Consider the following 17,082-nt stretch of genomic DNA (forward strand, 5'->3'; position numbering starts at 1 on the left):
GCGGCAAATCGCCCGATGATGAAGATGCTGGTTAATGTAAGTAGCAGCGACACATCACGGTAATCAAATGGTGAACGTTGTTGATTTAAATTTCGATTTAAAGCTTTCGTGACTGCAAGGATTCATCTTCTTGGTTCTTTCGGTAAAGTCACGTAGAAGGGAAATAATAATATAAAAATAAAGTCACGTAGAAGGGAAATAATAAAATAATAAACATTAAACTTTATATTTGTATTACTTTATTATTTACCTTCTACGTGACTTTACCGAAAGAGCCAAGAAGTTGTTGATTTACTCTACAAACACACCGGTGGGCTGAAGTTCTCGACTAATTGGCGAGTTTTGTTTACGTGACAAACCCCTTACTGATTGGCTGTGGTCGGGTGGTGGAGGGGTTCGACACAACATTTATACTTACGCGATCTAACAAGTCGCAACGAGAATTCCAACGTGAAGTACTCAAATTAACAACTTTAAAGGCTCACGTGGGCTGAATGACAACAAAGATGGATTAAAATTGAGCAATCATTGGAAAGATGTGATTAACCATGTTGTCTGCTCGACAGACCTGTTCTCCACCTGAGGACGGCTGCTTGCGTTGTGGCCGAAACGTCGTGAGAATAATTTAATTGGTTTATTTTTATTATTTTATTATTTCCATTCTACGTTACTTTACCGAAAGAACCAAGAAGAAGGCAGCTTGTGTTGCCTCCGAAACGTCGTAATTTAATTGATTTATTTTGATTTATATTTTTGTTTATTTTTAACCTACGTGACTTTACCGAAAAAACCTAAGAGTAGTGGAAATTTCCACGCGGGTATGAATATTAATGAAGGGGGGGGGGGCTCTTTTGCAGTGACGTCATGCACGATGTAGCACTGTGCTGCGTAGATTTATTTTTTACCGTCACTTTCTGTAAAGAAACGTCGCCATATTTGAAGCGGCTTTCCGTAATAAATTATTTAATTCAGCAAAACCTTCCTCTGCCGTTCGTGTGAAAATCCACCCACTCATGAATATTAATGAGGGGGGTGGTCCTCATGTAGAGTGACGTCACGCGGGTAAGGGTGGTCCTCATGTGGAGTGACGTCACGTGGGGGAGGGGTGGGCTCATGTGGATTGACGTCACGCGGGGGGGTGGGCCTCATGTAGAGTGACGTCACGCGGGTGGGGGTGGGCTCATGTGGATTGACGTCACGCGGGGGGGGTGGGCCTCATGTGGAGTGACGTCACGCGGGTGGGGGTGGTCCTCATGTGGAGTGACGTCACGCGCGGGATTAATTAATTACTAATTCATTAATTACTAAACTGGTAACTAATTAATTACTATTATATGACGTCATCCTGGGGCTCTAATTAACACCAGCAGCAGGTGGATGGCTTCACTATTGCGGCAAAACGCCCGATGATGAAGATGCTGGTTAATGTAAGTAGCAGCGACACATCACGGTAATCAAACGGTGAACGTTGTTGATTTAAATTTCGATGTAAAGCTTTCGTGACTGCAGGGATTCATCTTCTTGGTTCTTTCGGTGAAGGCACGTAGAAGGGAAATAATAAAATAAAAATAAAGTCACGTAGAAGGGAAATAATAAAATAAAAACTTTATATATTTTATTATTTACCTTCTACGTGACTTTACCGAAAGAACCAAGAAGTTGTTGATTTACTCTACAAACACACCGGTGGGCTGAAGTTCTCGACTAATTGTCGAGTTTTATTTACGTGGCAGATCCATTATTGATGGCTGTGGTCGGGTGGTGGAGGGTTTCGACGCAACATTTATACTTAACTCGTCGCAACGAGAATTACAACGTGAATTTCTCAAATTAACAACTTTAAAGGCTCACGTGGGCTGAATGACAACAACTCAAAGGGTCTGGATGGGCTGAACAAATGTGATTTAAATTAGAAAGTCGCTCTTGATTTTAAAATTTCGTGATTGCAGGAATCTACCACACTCCTTGGTTATTTCGTTAAAGTCACGTAGGTAGAACAATTATAATGGATCACGACGTTTCGATCGCCACACAAGCAACTTTGTGTAATAATAGATCAGAAACGTCGTGATATATTATTATTTAGTCACTCGTACGTGTCAATCCATTCGGTTTAACCTCGTATCTGTGTACAAGCAAATTGAGTCTTCAGGTCCATACGGCGTACAGCCGTTTCAATACGGGGCGACAAAAATAAAAAATATAACAAATAACTTTTTGTGTTTCTGCCTTGTGGTGAGGGGACTTTGTCGGATGAACGTTGAGATTTATAAGGGCACGGGATGACCAATGAGGTGTGAATTGATCTGTAATAAGGTGATGATAAGTCGTTGACAGGTATGATATACAGTTATGTAAAAGTATGAACAATGTGAATCGGGGATATAAGTAACGCGAGTTTTAAACTTGATTCTTTTAACTCAAACTTATGCATAACTCAGGACCACTCAGAGGCACGTCTGCTTAACTGTGATGGCACGACACTGATGTAAATACAGATATGGTGACGTTTCGGGCAATGGTTAATCTGTATTGCCGTTATAAAGGCGTGTGTGTGATCAGATCGATACAAATTTATTGACGCCGGTTACAAGTCCATGCCCCCCATTATTGCGTGAATTTGGCCGACGCAAAACGCTATAATTTTTTAAAGTAATTTTATACTCCTGAAATGAAAACACTGAGGAAAAATGTAGACTTTAGATGTGTGTCTACTGTATAACATAAATATTAGTTTATTTTTAAAGAGGGTTAACGGAATTAACTTTTTAAAAAATATATAAACTTGGACTCGCCCACGTGACCGAACGCTCGTTTTCGCGGGAAACCTGAACATGGCGGCGTCCGCAATGTTTACGTTTTTGTGTAGCGAGTGAATTAACAAAAACAAATAAAACAGCGACAACTACAACATCGGAGGTCGTGGACGTCGTCGCATAGGTGGGCGATGCACCCACAGCGCATTTAAGTACTCGCATACACTTTGGTTATGTCTGTTTCGAGAATTGGTAGGCCTACGCGGGAGCCTCGGTATTTCCTGCTCTGGGTACCGAGGAAGGGCAGCTTTGGTCCGCAGGGTTGGGACGGACGCAGGGGGTCCTCTTATCGGGGTTAAACACTTTTAAAAAGTGTACGTTTTTTTCTTCTTGGTTCTTTCGGTAAAGTCACGTAGAAGGGAAGTAATAAAATAATAAAAAACAAAACGTAATAAAATAACATAATTCTCACGACGTTTCGAATCCCTGCAGTCACGAAAGCTTTAAATCAAAATGTACGTTTTTTGTTTCTCAAATTAACCTGGCGCAAGACATAACAGTCGTAACGTGTTAAACCAGTGATGGAAACTCCATGTTACTGTGACGGGTACAAGTATAACCACAACATGTTTAGAGAGTGAAGCGGTGGCTCCGGTCCTTGGCAACCATTTCAACAACCCGCTATGACCAGCTGAGTTAAGTATTGTTACAGTATGACGGACATGGCGCGGGTAGGCCTTCGTCCAGCAGTCGATTAGCAAGGGGATGTTTATCGTAGGTCAAAAAGGGATTTGGAGATACGTGAGTATTTTATGCAAACTTTGATCATTGAAAAGGAGACGGATTGCGTCGGTCGTAGCGCACAAGCAAGTAAAGCATTTTACAGCTTGTCACTTCCTTAATACATATAAAAGTCTTATACCAAATGATCTAATCTGGCGACCTGTAGATAAGGTTGGTGAACAATGCAAAGATGGAACATCTAATGCAGTAGAGTATATGTAGCTACAGGTCATAGCAACGAGCTGTGGGAGCAGTACATCAAGTAGGTTCCTAACAGATTACAGTTACATCTGGTACAGAGCTTATCGGAAGATAATTTTCATTTCCTATCGGACGATAAGCTATGGAGAATGAATGCATAGTTGAAGGCTCTTGAAAGAAAACTTAAACAGCGATGAAAATGTAAAGTTTTGTTGATTATTCAGACGAAACCTTGGCATAACCAGTTTAGTGATTTTCAGTGCGCTTCAGCAGTGTAGTAATCGGTTTTAAATATGATTTAAATCAGTTGTGTAATTGCTGTAAAGGTTTAACACGTAGGCTTTTGCGACCAATGTTATAAGAACGGGAGACACAGCAGAGCCTCACTATTCTGGCGAATTGCCCGATGATGCTGGATGCAATTACCAGCGAAACGTCGTACTCAAATTGTAAATTTTGTGGCTTCAACACACCGGTGGGCTAAAGCAGTGAACTATTTGTCTTTTGTCAACGTGACACATTTTTACTGATTGGCCGTGTCGGGTGGTGGAGGGTTACGACACATTTATAAATAACGCGATCTAAACCCAAAAACGTCGATTATGCTGTAAAGGTGCAGCCCTGCAACTGCTCGCCTATGACACTGCTCGAGGAAGAGTTGCCACTCGAGGGAGTTCTAGAGCAGTGGTTCTTAGGTTTTACTGCAGACGTGCACCCCTTTGGCTCTCAATCGTAAAAAAAAATGTTAATTAATACATAGGTTTGATGAAACAAAGTAGTTGTACGTGCGTGCCCGTGTTTCAATGATTGTTTACCTTCTAATAAAAGCTGGCATGTCTTGCACCCCCAGAAATGGCATGTCACACCCACATTGGGTGCGTGGAGCCCAGGTTAGAACCACTGCTCTAGAGAGTTGAATATGACGGGCTCACTGAGCCATTAACTACCCAGGGCAGTGTTGGAGAATGGGATAACTGTCATTTTATTTTAAAAATGTTCACGTATTTGACCCTTTCACATCTCTGCCTATGCCTCGATTTTCACTGTCAGATATGTGATGTTGCACTGCGCTTAAAATGTACTGAAATCGCTCAGTCTCTGCAGTTAAATATACTGATGCATTCAGATTCCATATCAATAGCTGTTTTAGCATTTGGCCGAACGCAATAACTGGGCCTGTTTCACCTTTATCGAGGCTTTTTCAGTCAGGTGTGGCCTTTTACAAAATGTCTACTGCATACCCTGAGGGCTTGGATTGGCGAGTGTGCAACGATTTGCCTTGCAATTGAATAAAGTGTCACAAAGTTGGGGCTGCGATTTTCTGAAAGAATCTTCTCTATTTGTTTTTGTTTTTACAGGAATTAAATAAGCACCTCTAGTAGCTGCAGGGCTCGCATGACCCATTTACAAACAATACGCTTGCACAATTTAGATTTAAATTTCGATTTAAAGCTTTCGTGACTGCAGGGATTCATCTTCTTGGTTCTTTTGGTAAAGTCACGTAGAATGGAAATAATAAAATAATAAAAATTAAACAGAATACAATAATTACTTTATTATGTTTTATTTTTATTATAAATAATATTATAAATAATGCAATTTATTATAAATAATAAATAATAAAACATAATAAAATAATTATTTTGTTATGTTTCATTTTTATTATTTTATTACTTCCATTCTACGTGACTTTACCGAAAGAACCAAGAAAATGTAGATTTATATAGGGTACAGATGCGACCACCTCTCAAGCTGCTGTACAGGAACAGCGAGCTCATTTATTTATTATAAAGAGGCAGTCAGTCTTAGGCAGAGGACAAATGGAAAGTTTTGATCCTGGACATGATCAATGGCAGGTAGCATGTGTGACTGGTGGAAGGGAGGGCAGCAGAGGGGAATGGGCGACCTCCCACTGGGTGAAGGTAGACTGGGAATTCAATAGAAGGCTTAGTTACTGGAGTGGAGAGTGCACGGAGAAGAGTAATGAAATGGGACAGGAGAGGTAGGAGAGTGATTGGAGGGGATTAGACTGAAATGAGAGGGGAGAGGTAGAGTGTGTAAAGTTGAAAAACAACTGTTAATTTATATTTTAAAATGTCTGTTATTGTTATACGTTATTATGACGGAAACTGTGGTCAGCCTTGTGGTAGGAAGTTTCACTCAAGAGTTGGCGCATGGGAAACTGTGGAATTGGTGAGAGGTCGTGTAAAGCAGGAGTTGTGAACATTTTCCTTGCTGAGGGCTAAGTAGGACTTCCAAATGCTTTTGGTGGGAAACTACACATTAATACACGCATTGGTTTTATCTAATAATAATGCAAAAAATGATGATGGTTCACGTTTTCAGGTGACTGAGTGTGCCAAGATTAGAAGCTATGTGTTGCCAGGTTGAAAATGGCCCCCTTTTAGTACTGTACTCTATTAGTGTGTCTAAAATTGTGATGATATCGAAATAACTGGAGGTATAAAATTATAACAAATTTTAGATATATCTCGTATAATAAATACATCCAGCGACTCTCAATCCTCTCATGGATTTAGGTTTCCCCATGCTATGTTGGTCATGGGTTTTCTTTACCATGCTTCACATTGGTCAGTGCCGGTTGGTGAAGATTGGGGCAGGACCTGCTCTTATATTTCTTGCCACTGATGTTTGCCACGGCCGGGCATCAAACTCGAATCGTTGAGTTTATAGCAGAGTACGCCAACCAGAAAAATAGTGAAAATGTTATTAATATGCAATTTAAAAAATTCTCAATAATTTTTTCCCCCTCTGACATTTTTTTTTAGCCGGGTGCGCCACGGACACTAGCCACTGGATGCGTTAGGCCATCCGGTGAGTGACTGGTGAGTGACCGGTGATCGTGCGAAGCCGCGCCGGCGTGGGCAAGGTGAGCGGTGGCACGGACGGGACGGGAACCGCCGGCATGGAGGCGCGCATTCTGCGTGTGCGGCAGGTGCTAACCCTGATGGAGCAGACGCTGGAGTGCCCCATCTGGTGAGCGGACACACACACACACCAGTCTCTACTCTGGTCTCCTCACAATGATGCAGACAAACTGGTCTCTGATGGGGGTGTTTGGATAATAGTAGACCGGCAGACTAGTCTGCATTGGGGACTCTAGACAATGATAGAATGGCAGACCGATCTCCGACGTGGTCTCTAGACAATGATGTACTGACAGACATGCCTTTGCTGAGGTCTCTAGAAAATGGTCTGGACATATCAGAGTCTCATTGGTAATGTAAACTTTAACAAAAGTATGACGCGAGTTTAACATCAAACGTTTAACAACTCGTTCTATGAAACGCACGTGTCTCACGAGTGTGTTTTCGAAAAAATCTTTACTGTATGACGTTTGGCTTTTCGGCAGCCTGGACATCATGAAGGAGCCCATCTCAACCAAGTGCGATCACCAATTTTGCCGGTGAGCCAGGGAGTTGAGGATAAACGTCGGCTCTGGCCACAAACCAGCGACCACAGCTTGCCAATGGTAGAGATTAGGCAGATTAAATGGGTGGTCAACATGATTTGTTAAGTTAATTTCGCAGCCTTTGTGGCGCAGATGATACAATAAAAAAATTTATCAAGAGCACATTGTTAAGTGTTCCAATTAAACTAGCATGTTTTATACAATATAAAGACAAAGATCCCTGTACAGCCTGAACAGACTGTTGGGGCAAGTGCTTTTAGCGATCACCTGTGAAGGCCGGCACGGCACACAAGGAGGAGGGTGGCCAGCACCACGCAGTGGCGTACACACTGCACCAGGTACTTATTTGAGGCTGAGTCGACCTAGAGGAGGCCCAGGCACGATTCAGATAATTGTCACTGGTGGTGGCTGTGAGTGGGAATCATACTCGGGTCACCGTGTTTGTGGCTCTCACACGTGGGATATCAAGTTTTTCCACAACACTAGATTTATCCAATTATCTTATGAGTATACCTGTATATTTGGTGTAAAACCAGTGTATTTGGAACACACCCACGCAAGCCGAACAAGGGTTTCCTCCCCGTTCCCTGTGCCTGCAGCTTCTGCATTCTGGAGCTGCTGGAAAAAAGCAAAGGCCCTGCACTGTGCCCGATGTGCAAGGAAACAGTCACCCGGAGGTACGTGCTCACCCGCCGGCTCACGAGGCTGCTCCCCTGTTCGCTCAGCCACTCACCCACCCCATCTGTTTGCCCGACCATCCACTTGATTGCTCGTTCACCCGCTCGCCTGCTCGCTCACCCTGTCGGTCTCTGTCATCACACCAGGTTATGTAATGTTTACGTTCGACAGTGAACAGTTTTGAATTAACATCTTGCGGAAAGGCGTATCAAAACTACAAACTGTTCGGCGACTGTGCACGTGCAGAAGCTGCAGGCCACTCACAGCAGCTGCGTGCAACTTTAAGCGGTCACCCATCACACGAAGCGCAATTTCTGTTGTCCTTCCCCCGCACCTCCATTTAGCACAGTTGGCTACGTACGGTGTGAAAGAAGTTCAGAATAAATACACCATTGTGCCATTACACGATCGTGATCTGGCAGTCGCGCATTTTCTGCTTGTTGCTGAGGTTCACAGTTCGAATATGGCAAGTGCCGTGATTAATACTGCCGGTGTACTAACCAGAAAAATACTATACGCCGTCTGCTGCACAATGAATGTAAAACATCCTGTTGTACGTATGTATGTTGAACTTCTTTCGCACCGTACATAGCCAACCGTGCTCATCAGAGGTGCGGTGTATGTGTGTTGACCTTCTTTCGCACCATACGTAGCCAACCGTGATAATCGGAGGTGCCTGAGGCCTACCCCTGCATATGTTACATCATTTGCACCGCAATCGGTGCCTTGGTCTTCCCATTACTGATGTATACACACCACACCATATTCTCATTGTAAGACCTAGAATAGGACCAGTTCATATATTCACCACTGATGTTATGGACCCCTCACTTGGCAGATGTGACTATCTCCTACACCGATGGATACATAAGACTAGCCCAGAGTGAAGCCACGGTCACCCATCTCAAACCGTGGACCGCATATTAACCACCACCGCCCGCGTCAATCATTGTTCGGCAGAATTTCAGATCTTCATCATAAGGATACTCCTGAAGCCGTCACCTGGCTCACTCGCCAACCTCGACGCAAACGTGTAAACGTTGCCGATCAACTTCAGAAATGTGAAAGACTATTCTTTTCCACCCATCGCCACTCCCATCGCCACAGACACCATCACCATCACCCGTTTTGCCTACCCGCTCTACCACCTGCTCTCCGACCTCATTCACCGGCTTGCTCGCCCGCTGTTCGATTGACGAATGAGATTATGTCTGCCTGTGCCGACCGCCCCTCCCCCACATCCCAACCCAAGGAGCTTGCGGGAGAACCCCATGTTTAAGCAGATTGTGGCCGGGGTGCAGCGTACGATGCAGGCGTTTCAGGAGGACACAGGCCTCCAGTGTGAGTTTATCTCCCCGCACACCACCCCATCATCATCACTTGTTATGTATACCGCACCTGCCATGCAGTATGTTTCGTGGCACCCTGACGCACGGGACCCCCAGTGGCAGCTTCCCTGTGCAGCACAGGTTTTTTGCCAGTAGCGGGAGGCAATGTTGCTATTTGGCTTTTGGCAGTTAATTAATTTAAGAGCAAATTTGGACCGTGACCAAAAAAACCACACGTCCGACTTTCTTTTGAAAAGCGACGTGGGATCTTTAATGTCCGCCGCTATAGTATTAACCGAGGTGGCTGATGGATGTAAACCACGAACCTCTGCAACAAACGGTGAAGACGATACCGCTCGGCCGTGTCATCGTCTTGGTGCTGGCTACGCACATACAACACGGAAAAGTAAAAGTAAAACGAAAATCATGTCAGCTTCATAATTGTAATCGGAAGGTTGAGAGTTCAAATCCTGTTTTGGGGGTTGACTCGGCCCTTTGTCCCGAGTGATTTGATAAAACGAGTGGTGGTCCTATGGATAGACCCGCCCCTACCATGTAATGTGTAATTTCAACCGCCAGCTCAGGACTGTAAACAGGAGCGGAGCCACCACCTCAGTGCTCATATGAACAGAAAGTCGCTTGGAATTTTTTACGAGACGGCACTCAAAAACAAAAATGTTACCGTCCCTGTTGTAAGTAAACACAATCCTGCGGAGCGAGCTGGTAAGAAACGTTGGGTTGCTCGGTCAATGGCCTGCAGGGTCAACGGCGACGTGGTGTATTCCGCAAATATGGCCGACTGTGAGGGCGGGCACAAGCCGACGTGAGTAGGTTAAACGTTGAGTTTTATAAGGGCACCACGGGGTAACCAGCCCCGCCCCACCCCCCCCACCCAGCCCCACCCTCCCCACCCAGCCCCTCCCCACCCTCCCCACCCAGCCCCTCCCCACCCTCCCCACCCAGCCCCTCCCTGCACAACGGACACAATAATCCCCTGTGGGCTGGTGTAACCAGGAGGTTCCTACCAGTAAAATAACGAAATATATTTGTCAACACTGTGCACTTAAAATAAATAAATATATAGCGGAAGTTTTGGGGCATGGCCCTTCTTCATACCACATAATAGGTCAGAGGGATATGGTGGATAATAAAGAGTTGGGAGCGCGATGAGAATATATTACAATTTTTTTTTTTCAGATGACCACTTCGTTTGTATTAGCACATGAATAGTTACCTACTAGCATATTTTAAAAGTTATAAGATGTTGCTGGCACACGGTATTGCAGGTGATTTTCACACGCACAAGTGGATGCGTGGTATCGCGAGCGAGAGTAAAAGTCGTTAATCTTCGCCATCGTCCGGTCAAAGAAAAAAAACGTTTCGAATTCTTCATGTCACCAGTCACTGCAGCGCCTGGGCCACCGGAGGTGTCGGTGTGGGGGTCCTCGGAACCCAACAGGCGTCCGCGCGGCTCCAGACGCCCGCGTACGCTGGATCAGTCTCGCGCTGGCGCCAACAGTCTTTCGGAGACTGTCTCCTCCCGTCCGAAGAGACAGAGGGCTCAGCTGAGCTACGTAGAGTTAGGTGTGTGATGCCGCACTGCGCCGCAATGCACTGCACTGGGCTGCAGTGCACCATCATGCATTGCGCCGCACACTGCACCACATGGCATCTCACGCAGCAGTGGAATGCATCGCATGGCGCCCTGCACCCACACTGCACCCACACTGCACTGCACACTGCACTGCACACTGCACTACACACTGCACCCACACTACACTGCACCCTGCACCGTACTGCATTGTACTGCATTGGACCCCAATGCATATTGCACAGCAGAATTCACCACACCACATTGGAAACTACATCACGCTGCTACGCATCGCATAGCATTACACACATTGCAATGCTTCCGATTGCACCTCACCGTATTGCACTGCACCGCGCACTGCACAGCATCACAATGCACTGCATTACAACACAACACGCAACATGGTCAACCTCTCAATTAACATGGTTGGCTACGTACGGTTCAAAAGAAGTTCAACACATATGAGGGGAGGCTACTCTCGGCTCGCACGTTGTGCATACGACGGCGTAGCGTTCACGCTTATAGTCTCCTTAACCGTTACATCCCTGCAGTACCCCCGCCTCTCGTTCCGATTGATTGTCGTTTGTTGTGTTCCAGACCTGGACTCGTTGTCGGATGATGGTGAGCCTTGGATCATTGCTCTTGCGGCAGAGGATGGGTTGAAGAGGTAAGGGCTTAGTGAGTGAACATTTTTCAGGAATGTACAGTAAAACCTTGGATTGCGAGTAACTTGGTCTGCGAGTGTTTTGCAAGACGAGCAAATTTTTTTTTATAAATATTAACTTGATAAACGAACGAGGTCTTGCAATACGAGTAGTACGTGTATACGCTTTGTCTGCCGAGCATCACGTGATCACAACTGATGTACGAGTGCTTTGGATTACAAGCACGTTTCCGGAACGAATTATGCTCGCAATCCAAGGTTTTACTGCACAGGTAAGTTGTGGTGTTCTGATGCAGTATCTGTGTGTGTGTGTACACGAGCGGGGGCGGTAGTGTAGTGGTTAGGGTGCTGTTCTGTGCACCCGGCAACCTAAGTTCGATTCCCGCTTTCGACAAATAACAGTGGGAAACATTTGTACACGTTCTGGGCTCATCTAAGTCAATTTGGCCTTAAATGAGTGGTTGGTGCAGTGTGTAAACACAATTACTGGAGAGATAAAGGTGGCCGGGCGTGGTGTTGGCTACCCACCCTCTCATATAATTACATGGTAAATTGTTAATAATAAAGGTTTTTTGGTTAAATCGCGTAAGTATAAACGTGTCGTAACCCTCCAACCACCCGACCACAGCCAGTAAGGTTTGTCACGTAAAGAGCACGCGCCAATTAGTTACTACTTCAGCCCACCGGTGTGTTGGAGAGTAAATCCACAACATTTACAATTTGAGTAGTGCGACGTTTCGCTGGTAATTACATCCAGCATCATCGGGCGATTTGCCAGAATAGTAAATTAGTTTGAAAATCGTGAGGCTGCTGCTTGTATCGTTGGCGTTGCTAAATATTAAGAAAGATTTGGCAAGGTGTGGTGGCATCAATGCTTTTGGCCTTGATAAAATCTGGATGATACCATCATGATGGGGAGCCGTGGTGGCGAGATGTTAACAACCTCGCCTGGTACACAGGAGGTTGTGGGTTTGATCCCGACCCTGAGTTTGCATGTTCTCCCCGTGTTCGCGTGGCTTTTTCCTCCGGGTCCTCCTCTTTTTCCTTCCACATTTAGAAACGTGCATTTAGAGTTTTTGGCCACGATAAATAAAAGTTCGCCTCTGAAAAAGAGCTACATAACTCAGTGAGCCATACCTGGTAAAATACAAATAGTTGAGTTAGTTTAGTAATGATATCGCCCGCTCGTCTATGCATGCAGTTCATCGTTCCGGCGGTCTCGAGCGCAGCTTGGTGGGGACACGACGAGTGACGGCGCACGGCAGCGGGGTGAAGCGCCATCAGCGCCGCCCCCACTCGCTGGCGAGTGGTCACGTGACTTAACGAGCGTCGCTGGCGACGCCAATCCCAACATGAAACCCTCGCCCACTTCTGCCGCACCGTCGGGGAACGCGGCTGCCATGGCTCGGCAAGATGATGCAAGCTCACCGGCACCGGCAACTGTGAATGGCGAAGTCACCGAAGAGGTCAAAGTCGCGGCGCCACCAGCCAAGAAATCGAAGCGCATAGGCATCCGGAAGGTGAAGGAGTGGCTGCAGAAGATGGATGTTGCTGGTGAACCCAAATCCGCGTCCCCAGACCATGTGGACGGCGCTGATAAAGACGACGATGAGGGTGGCGGTGGTGGTGGTGACATGGCTGATGGTGGCGGTGATGGCGCTGCAGACAGCATCTCTGGAGGCTCAGAGCGCACGACACTACTGGAGGATCATTCAATGGAGGTGTCCCCGGTGCCGGTGGTTGTGCCGTTGATGGAGCTGGAGAAGCCACTGCTGACTATGAATCCCGGGGACCGGCTTTTCGGCAAGCGCTACGGCCGACAGCACAAGCTGCTACCGCGGGCACGGGTACGGGCGGCAAAGCGCAGTCGTGGGGCTTCGGCGCCAGTCTGTGCTTCTATAGACGTCGCTGTTATTGGTGCTGGTGGTTCTGGTGGCGTTGTTCGTGTGGTTGGTACTGCTGGCGCGCCTGACGATACCATCGCGGTGGAGATGAGCCAGGTTGCGGCGAGCACGCGCCCTCCGAGCACCGGCAAGGCTGTGGGGAAGCGCCGGCCTCGCCGATCCACGGAGCTGTCTCCGGAGGACTTCATACGGAGGGAACCTCCAAGCGCCGTAGCGTTGACCACCGGCTCCGTGCACGCTGTCCGTGAGGATGGCGGCATGCGGGGAGGCACGACAAGACCCAAAAGGCGAAAACTTAAAAATGAGGCATCCTCTCACACGAAGGTTGAAGCTCCCCCGCACCAAGGGAATAATGGTTTGCCCCAAGAACAAAGGGAGAATAATGGGGTACCCCTACAGCAAAGAGAGAATGGTTTTGCCCTTCAGCCAGATGCATCTCCGAAGCAGGGAGGAGAGAACGGCCCATCCCTACCACAGGATATAAACACTTCTCCCCTGCAGCAGGCAGTGAACGAGACGCCGCTGCAGCCACAGCAGCAGCAGCCACGACCGCTCAGAAAAAGCACGTCGGCACAAAAGCGTTTGGCCGCTAAGGTTCACCGGTATCACTCAGTGGGGGACGGCAGCAAGAGCCGGCGGCGTTTGGAGCTGCAGATTGGTGGCCCAAGCCATGTCAGCTGGGTGCCGGCCACCATCGAGAGCTTCAGCAGCAGCGAGGACGCCCTGCGGAACTCCCCGCTGCAGGCCAACAAGCGCCGCCGCTCGCTGGGGATTCTGGGGAAGGACGTGCGGCTGGCTGACAACGACGAGGGCTTCGCTCGCCCGCGAGTGACTCCTCCATCCGCCGACGACGGTGCAGGGGGCCTGCACGAGAACCGGAGCGTTTCGCCGGGCCAGAAATTGCCGTGGCTGTGTGACCACAAGTGCCATGGTTCCCCGTCGGTCGTGCCAGAGACACCGTGCACGCCCGCGCCTCTCCTCCTCGTTGCTGCCGGTGCTGCCGGTGGTTGTGTCGTCACGGCACCGGCGCTGGCGAGGAGGTGCGACGTCTGCCTAGAGAGGATGCCCCCCGGCGCGGTTACCGCGGGGTCGACTGTGGCTTCCCCGCAAGAAGCTCACCGCGCCCGCCACGCTCTCCATGGAACCGCCACCACCGAACCAGAGCACAAGCCGGGCAGCAAGGACGCTGACTGTTGCGGTGCCGAGGTCTCGCCGAACGACACGCCGGATGGCCTGCTGGTGCTGCCGGAGGAAGGTGCGGAGCAAGACGGCAGGGTCTCGGAGGGCGGCCGAGAACATGGCGGCGATTGCACGGGGGTGATGGCGGTGACACTGACCCCGGCGGAAACTCTTGTGGAGCGAAGAGGTGGCCCGGAAGAGGCAAGCGGCAGCAATGGCAGTGTGGTCGAGAACAGCCAGTCGCTGCTGCACTCTCGGCTAGAGCGCTCGGGGACGGAGGAGAGAGCGAAAGGTGCTGGCGAGGCCTTGTCGCTGGTGGACGTTTCCATTGCATCGCAGATGCAGAAGGGGCTGACGCGCAGCATGTTAAATTTGCAGCAGGAACCAACTCTAAATAAGTCAGACTTGCAGCTGGAATCAACGCAAGAGAATTTCGACCCGCAGGAGGTACGAACGCAAGATAAGTTCGACACGCACCAGGAAATAACACCGTACAAGTTAAACCAGCAGCAGGAGCGAACGCAAGATGAGTTATGCCCACAACGGGACCTAACGCAATATAAATCAAACACTCATCAGGAACTAACACCACCTGATTTAAGCGCACAACAGGAACCAATGCCTGATTCATTGCCTCCGCACCAGGAACCAATTGCGACTACATTGATCCCTCGGCAAGAAACAATGGGCAATGACCTGCAGCAGCTAAACGAAGCTGCAAATTTTCCACGTGAGGTGAAAGATGTAAGTAAGGGCGTGGGGAGCGTGGAGGATGGCGTGGTGAGCATGGAGGATAGCGAGGTGGACACACAGGTGGCACTCCTCTCTTTCCTGCCCTCCAAGAGACGCTCGTTCCGCTTGGTGAGTCCCGGCGCCTCTCACCAATCCGAGACCCACCGGACGGGAGAGCACCAGACCAGCACCCACCGGGGCGGTGGTAACCAAGCCGAGACTCGCGGAGCTGATGAAAAACAAACCATCTCTCGTCAGACTGGTGATAACCAAACTATTATTCCCCCAAATGGTGATAATCAAACTGGTGATAATCAAACTGGTGATAACCAAACTACCATTCACCAGACTAGCAAGCACCAAATCATTTCTCTCCAAACTGGTGATAACCAAACCATCACCAACCCAACCTGTGATAATCAAACTGGAGATCACCAAACCATTTGTCGCCAGACTGGTGATAACCAAACTAGTAATCAGCAGACTGATGTTAATCAAACCATCACTCACTCGGCCAGTGATAGTCAAACTGGTGATAGCCAAACCAGCACTTACCAGAGCGGTGATAACCAAACCATCATTCACCAAATTAGTGACGACCCAATCAGCACTTCTCAGACCAGTGATATTAAAACCAGCATTCACTTGACCGGTCATGAACAAACCGACAGTCACAAACCTGTTGCTAGCCAGAACAACGCTCACCTGGCAAGCTTGCCATCACTTAGCGCTGATGAAATCGTCCACGGTAACCGGCTGACGAAGAGAACCCGTGCCGGCAGATGCGCGCGACGCTCCGGCTCCTCCTGGCGCTCATCCCCAACGTCGCCCGGCCGGGACGACACGCTTCGGGGGGGCGCCGGCAGTGGCGACGAGTCAACCGACACGCTCCAACTTCAGCACGGAAAGGCGCTGCTTAGTCCGAGTGGCACAGACAGCACTCCTGACATCATCATGCCCACCCAGCGAAATACAACCGACCATCGGCCCGGTTCGTTGGCTGCGCGTAGCCATACCAGCGCAATCACCAGCAGCCAGGAAGATTCCAGTGGTCGACCGTCCATCTCGACAATGGCCGACAGCCAGCCGAAGAAAGTAATCGGCAGCTCGCAGCTGCTCACCTGCGGTCAGTCCGATATGCTGGTTGGCAGCGGTGCGGGTCTTGGGCAGCGGCGGTCGCTCATTGCATCTCGCGGACAGCCGGAGGTGAAAGTGGTCAACAGCTCGCCGTCCATAGATGTTGACATCGGTGTCAGTGACTTGGCGGTCGCGGCCGTGAGCAACTCGCCGCACGTAGCTGCTGCGCGAGACCGGAAGCAGCGGTGGCGGCGGCGGCGGATTAGAGTCATTGTATCATCGTCATCGTCGGACAGCGACTGCGAGGTGAAGTTGCCCAGCCTTGGTGTAAAGGTGAAGTGGCAGCAGCAGGGGGGCATGTTGGCGAGCCCGCGTGACAAAGGAGGACCCCGCACGTCCCCCCCCACCGGCAGCACCCTCCCCGCGTCGTCCCCTCCGCTCAGTCAATGCTCGACTGCGTCCATGGATCTGTTTGAGTCGGAGGGCTCCGTGTGGGGCCGGCATGGGCCAAGCAGCCCTGGCGATCGAGACGGCGCCGAGGGGCGCGCGGAGGTCGCAGAGGCCACGGGGTTGACGACCTCTGCCGGTCGTCGGCGACCTTTGAACGGAGATCCTGAGTCAGGTGGGGAGGGCGACAGCGCAGCAGAGCCAAGGTCAAGGAGAGGCAAGGATTTATTATTATTATTTGAGCTTTCGTAGTTTGAGATGACTGTATATTCTTTGGATGCTAAAACCTCTGAAAAGTAACACGCACCC

The 17,082-nt window shown here is 48.8% G+C and overlaps 1 protein-coding gene across 2 annotated transcripts in view; it reads left to right on the forward strand.

The window, feature by feature from the left end:
- Window positions 1–1,318: 1,318 nt before the first annotated feature.
- LOC144740864 (uncharacterized) overlaps window positions 1,319–17,082 on the forward strand; it is a 30,408-nt gene continuing 14,644 nt past the window's right edge. The window contains exons 1-8 of one of the 2 annotated variants that reach the window (XM_078623577.1): window positions 1,319–1,427; window positions 6,530–6,737; window positions 7,114–7,167; window positions 7,773–7,850; window positions 9,104–9,192; window positions 10,581–10,763; window positions 11,368–11,437; window positions 12,636–16,990. In XM_078623577.1, coding sequence (XP_078479703.1) covers window positions 6,667–6,737; window positions 7,114–7,167; window positions 7,773–7,850; window positions 9,104–9,192; window positions 10,581–10,763; window positions 11,368–11,437; window positions 12,636–16,990 — 4,900 coding nt within the window. In that variant the 5' untranslated portion in view covers window positions 1,319–1,427; window positions 6,530–6,666. Of the gene's footprint in view, window positions 1,428–2,610; window positions 2,941–6,529; window positions 6,738–7,113; window positions 7,168–7,772; window positions 7,851–9,103; window positions 9,193–10,580; window positions 10,764–11,367; window positions 11,438–12,635; window positions 16,991–17,082 lie in introns of those variants that run through there. The other variant, XM_078623576.1, reaches the window with a different exon arrangement.

Source organism: Lampetra planeri, unplaced genomic scaffold, assembly GCF_965212315.1.
Source record: "Lampetra planeri unplaced genomic scaffold, kcLamPlan1.2.h2 scaffold_321, whole genome shotgun sequence".
In the NCBI taxonomy this organism is placed as follows: domain Eukaryota; kingdom Metazoa; phylum Chordata; class Hyperoartia; order Petromyzontiformes; family Petromyzontidae; genus Lampetra; species Lampetra planeri.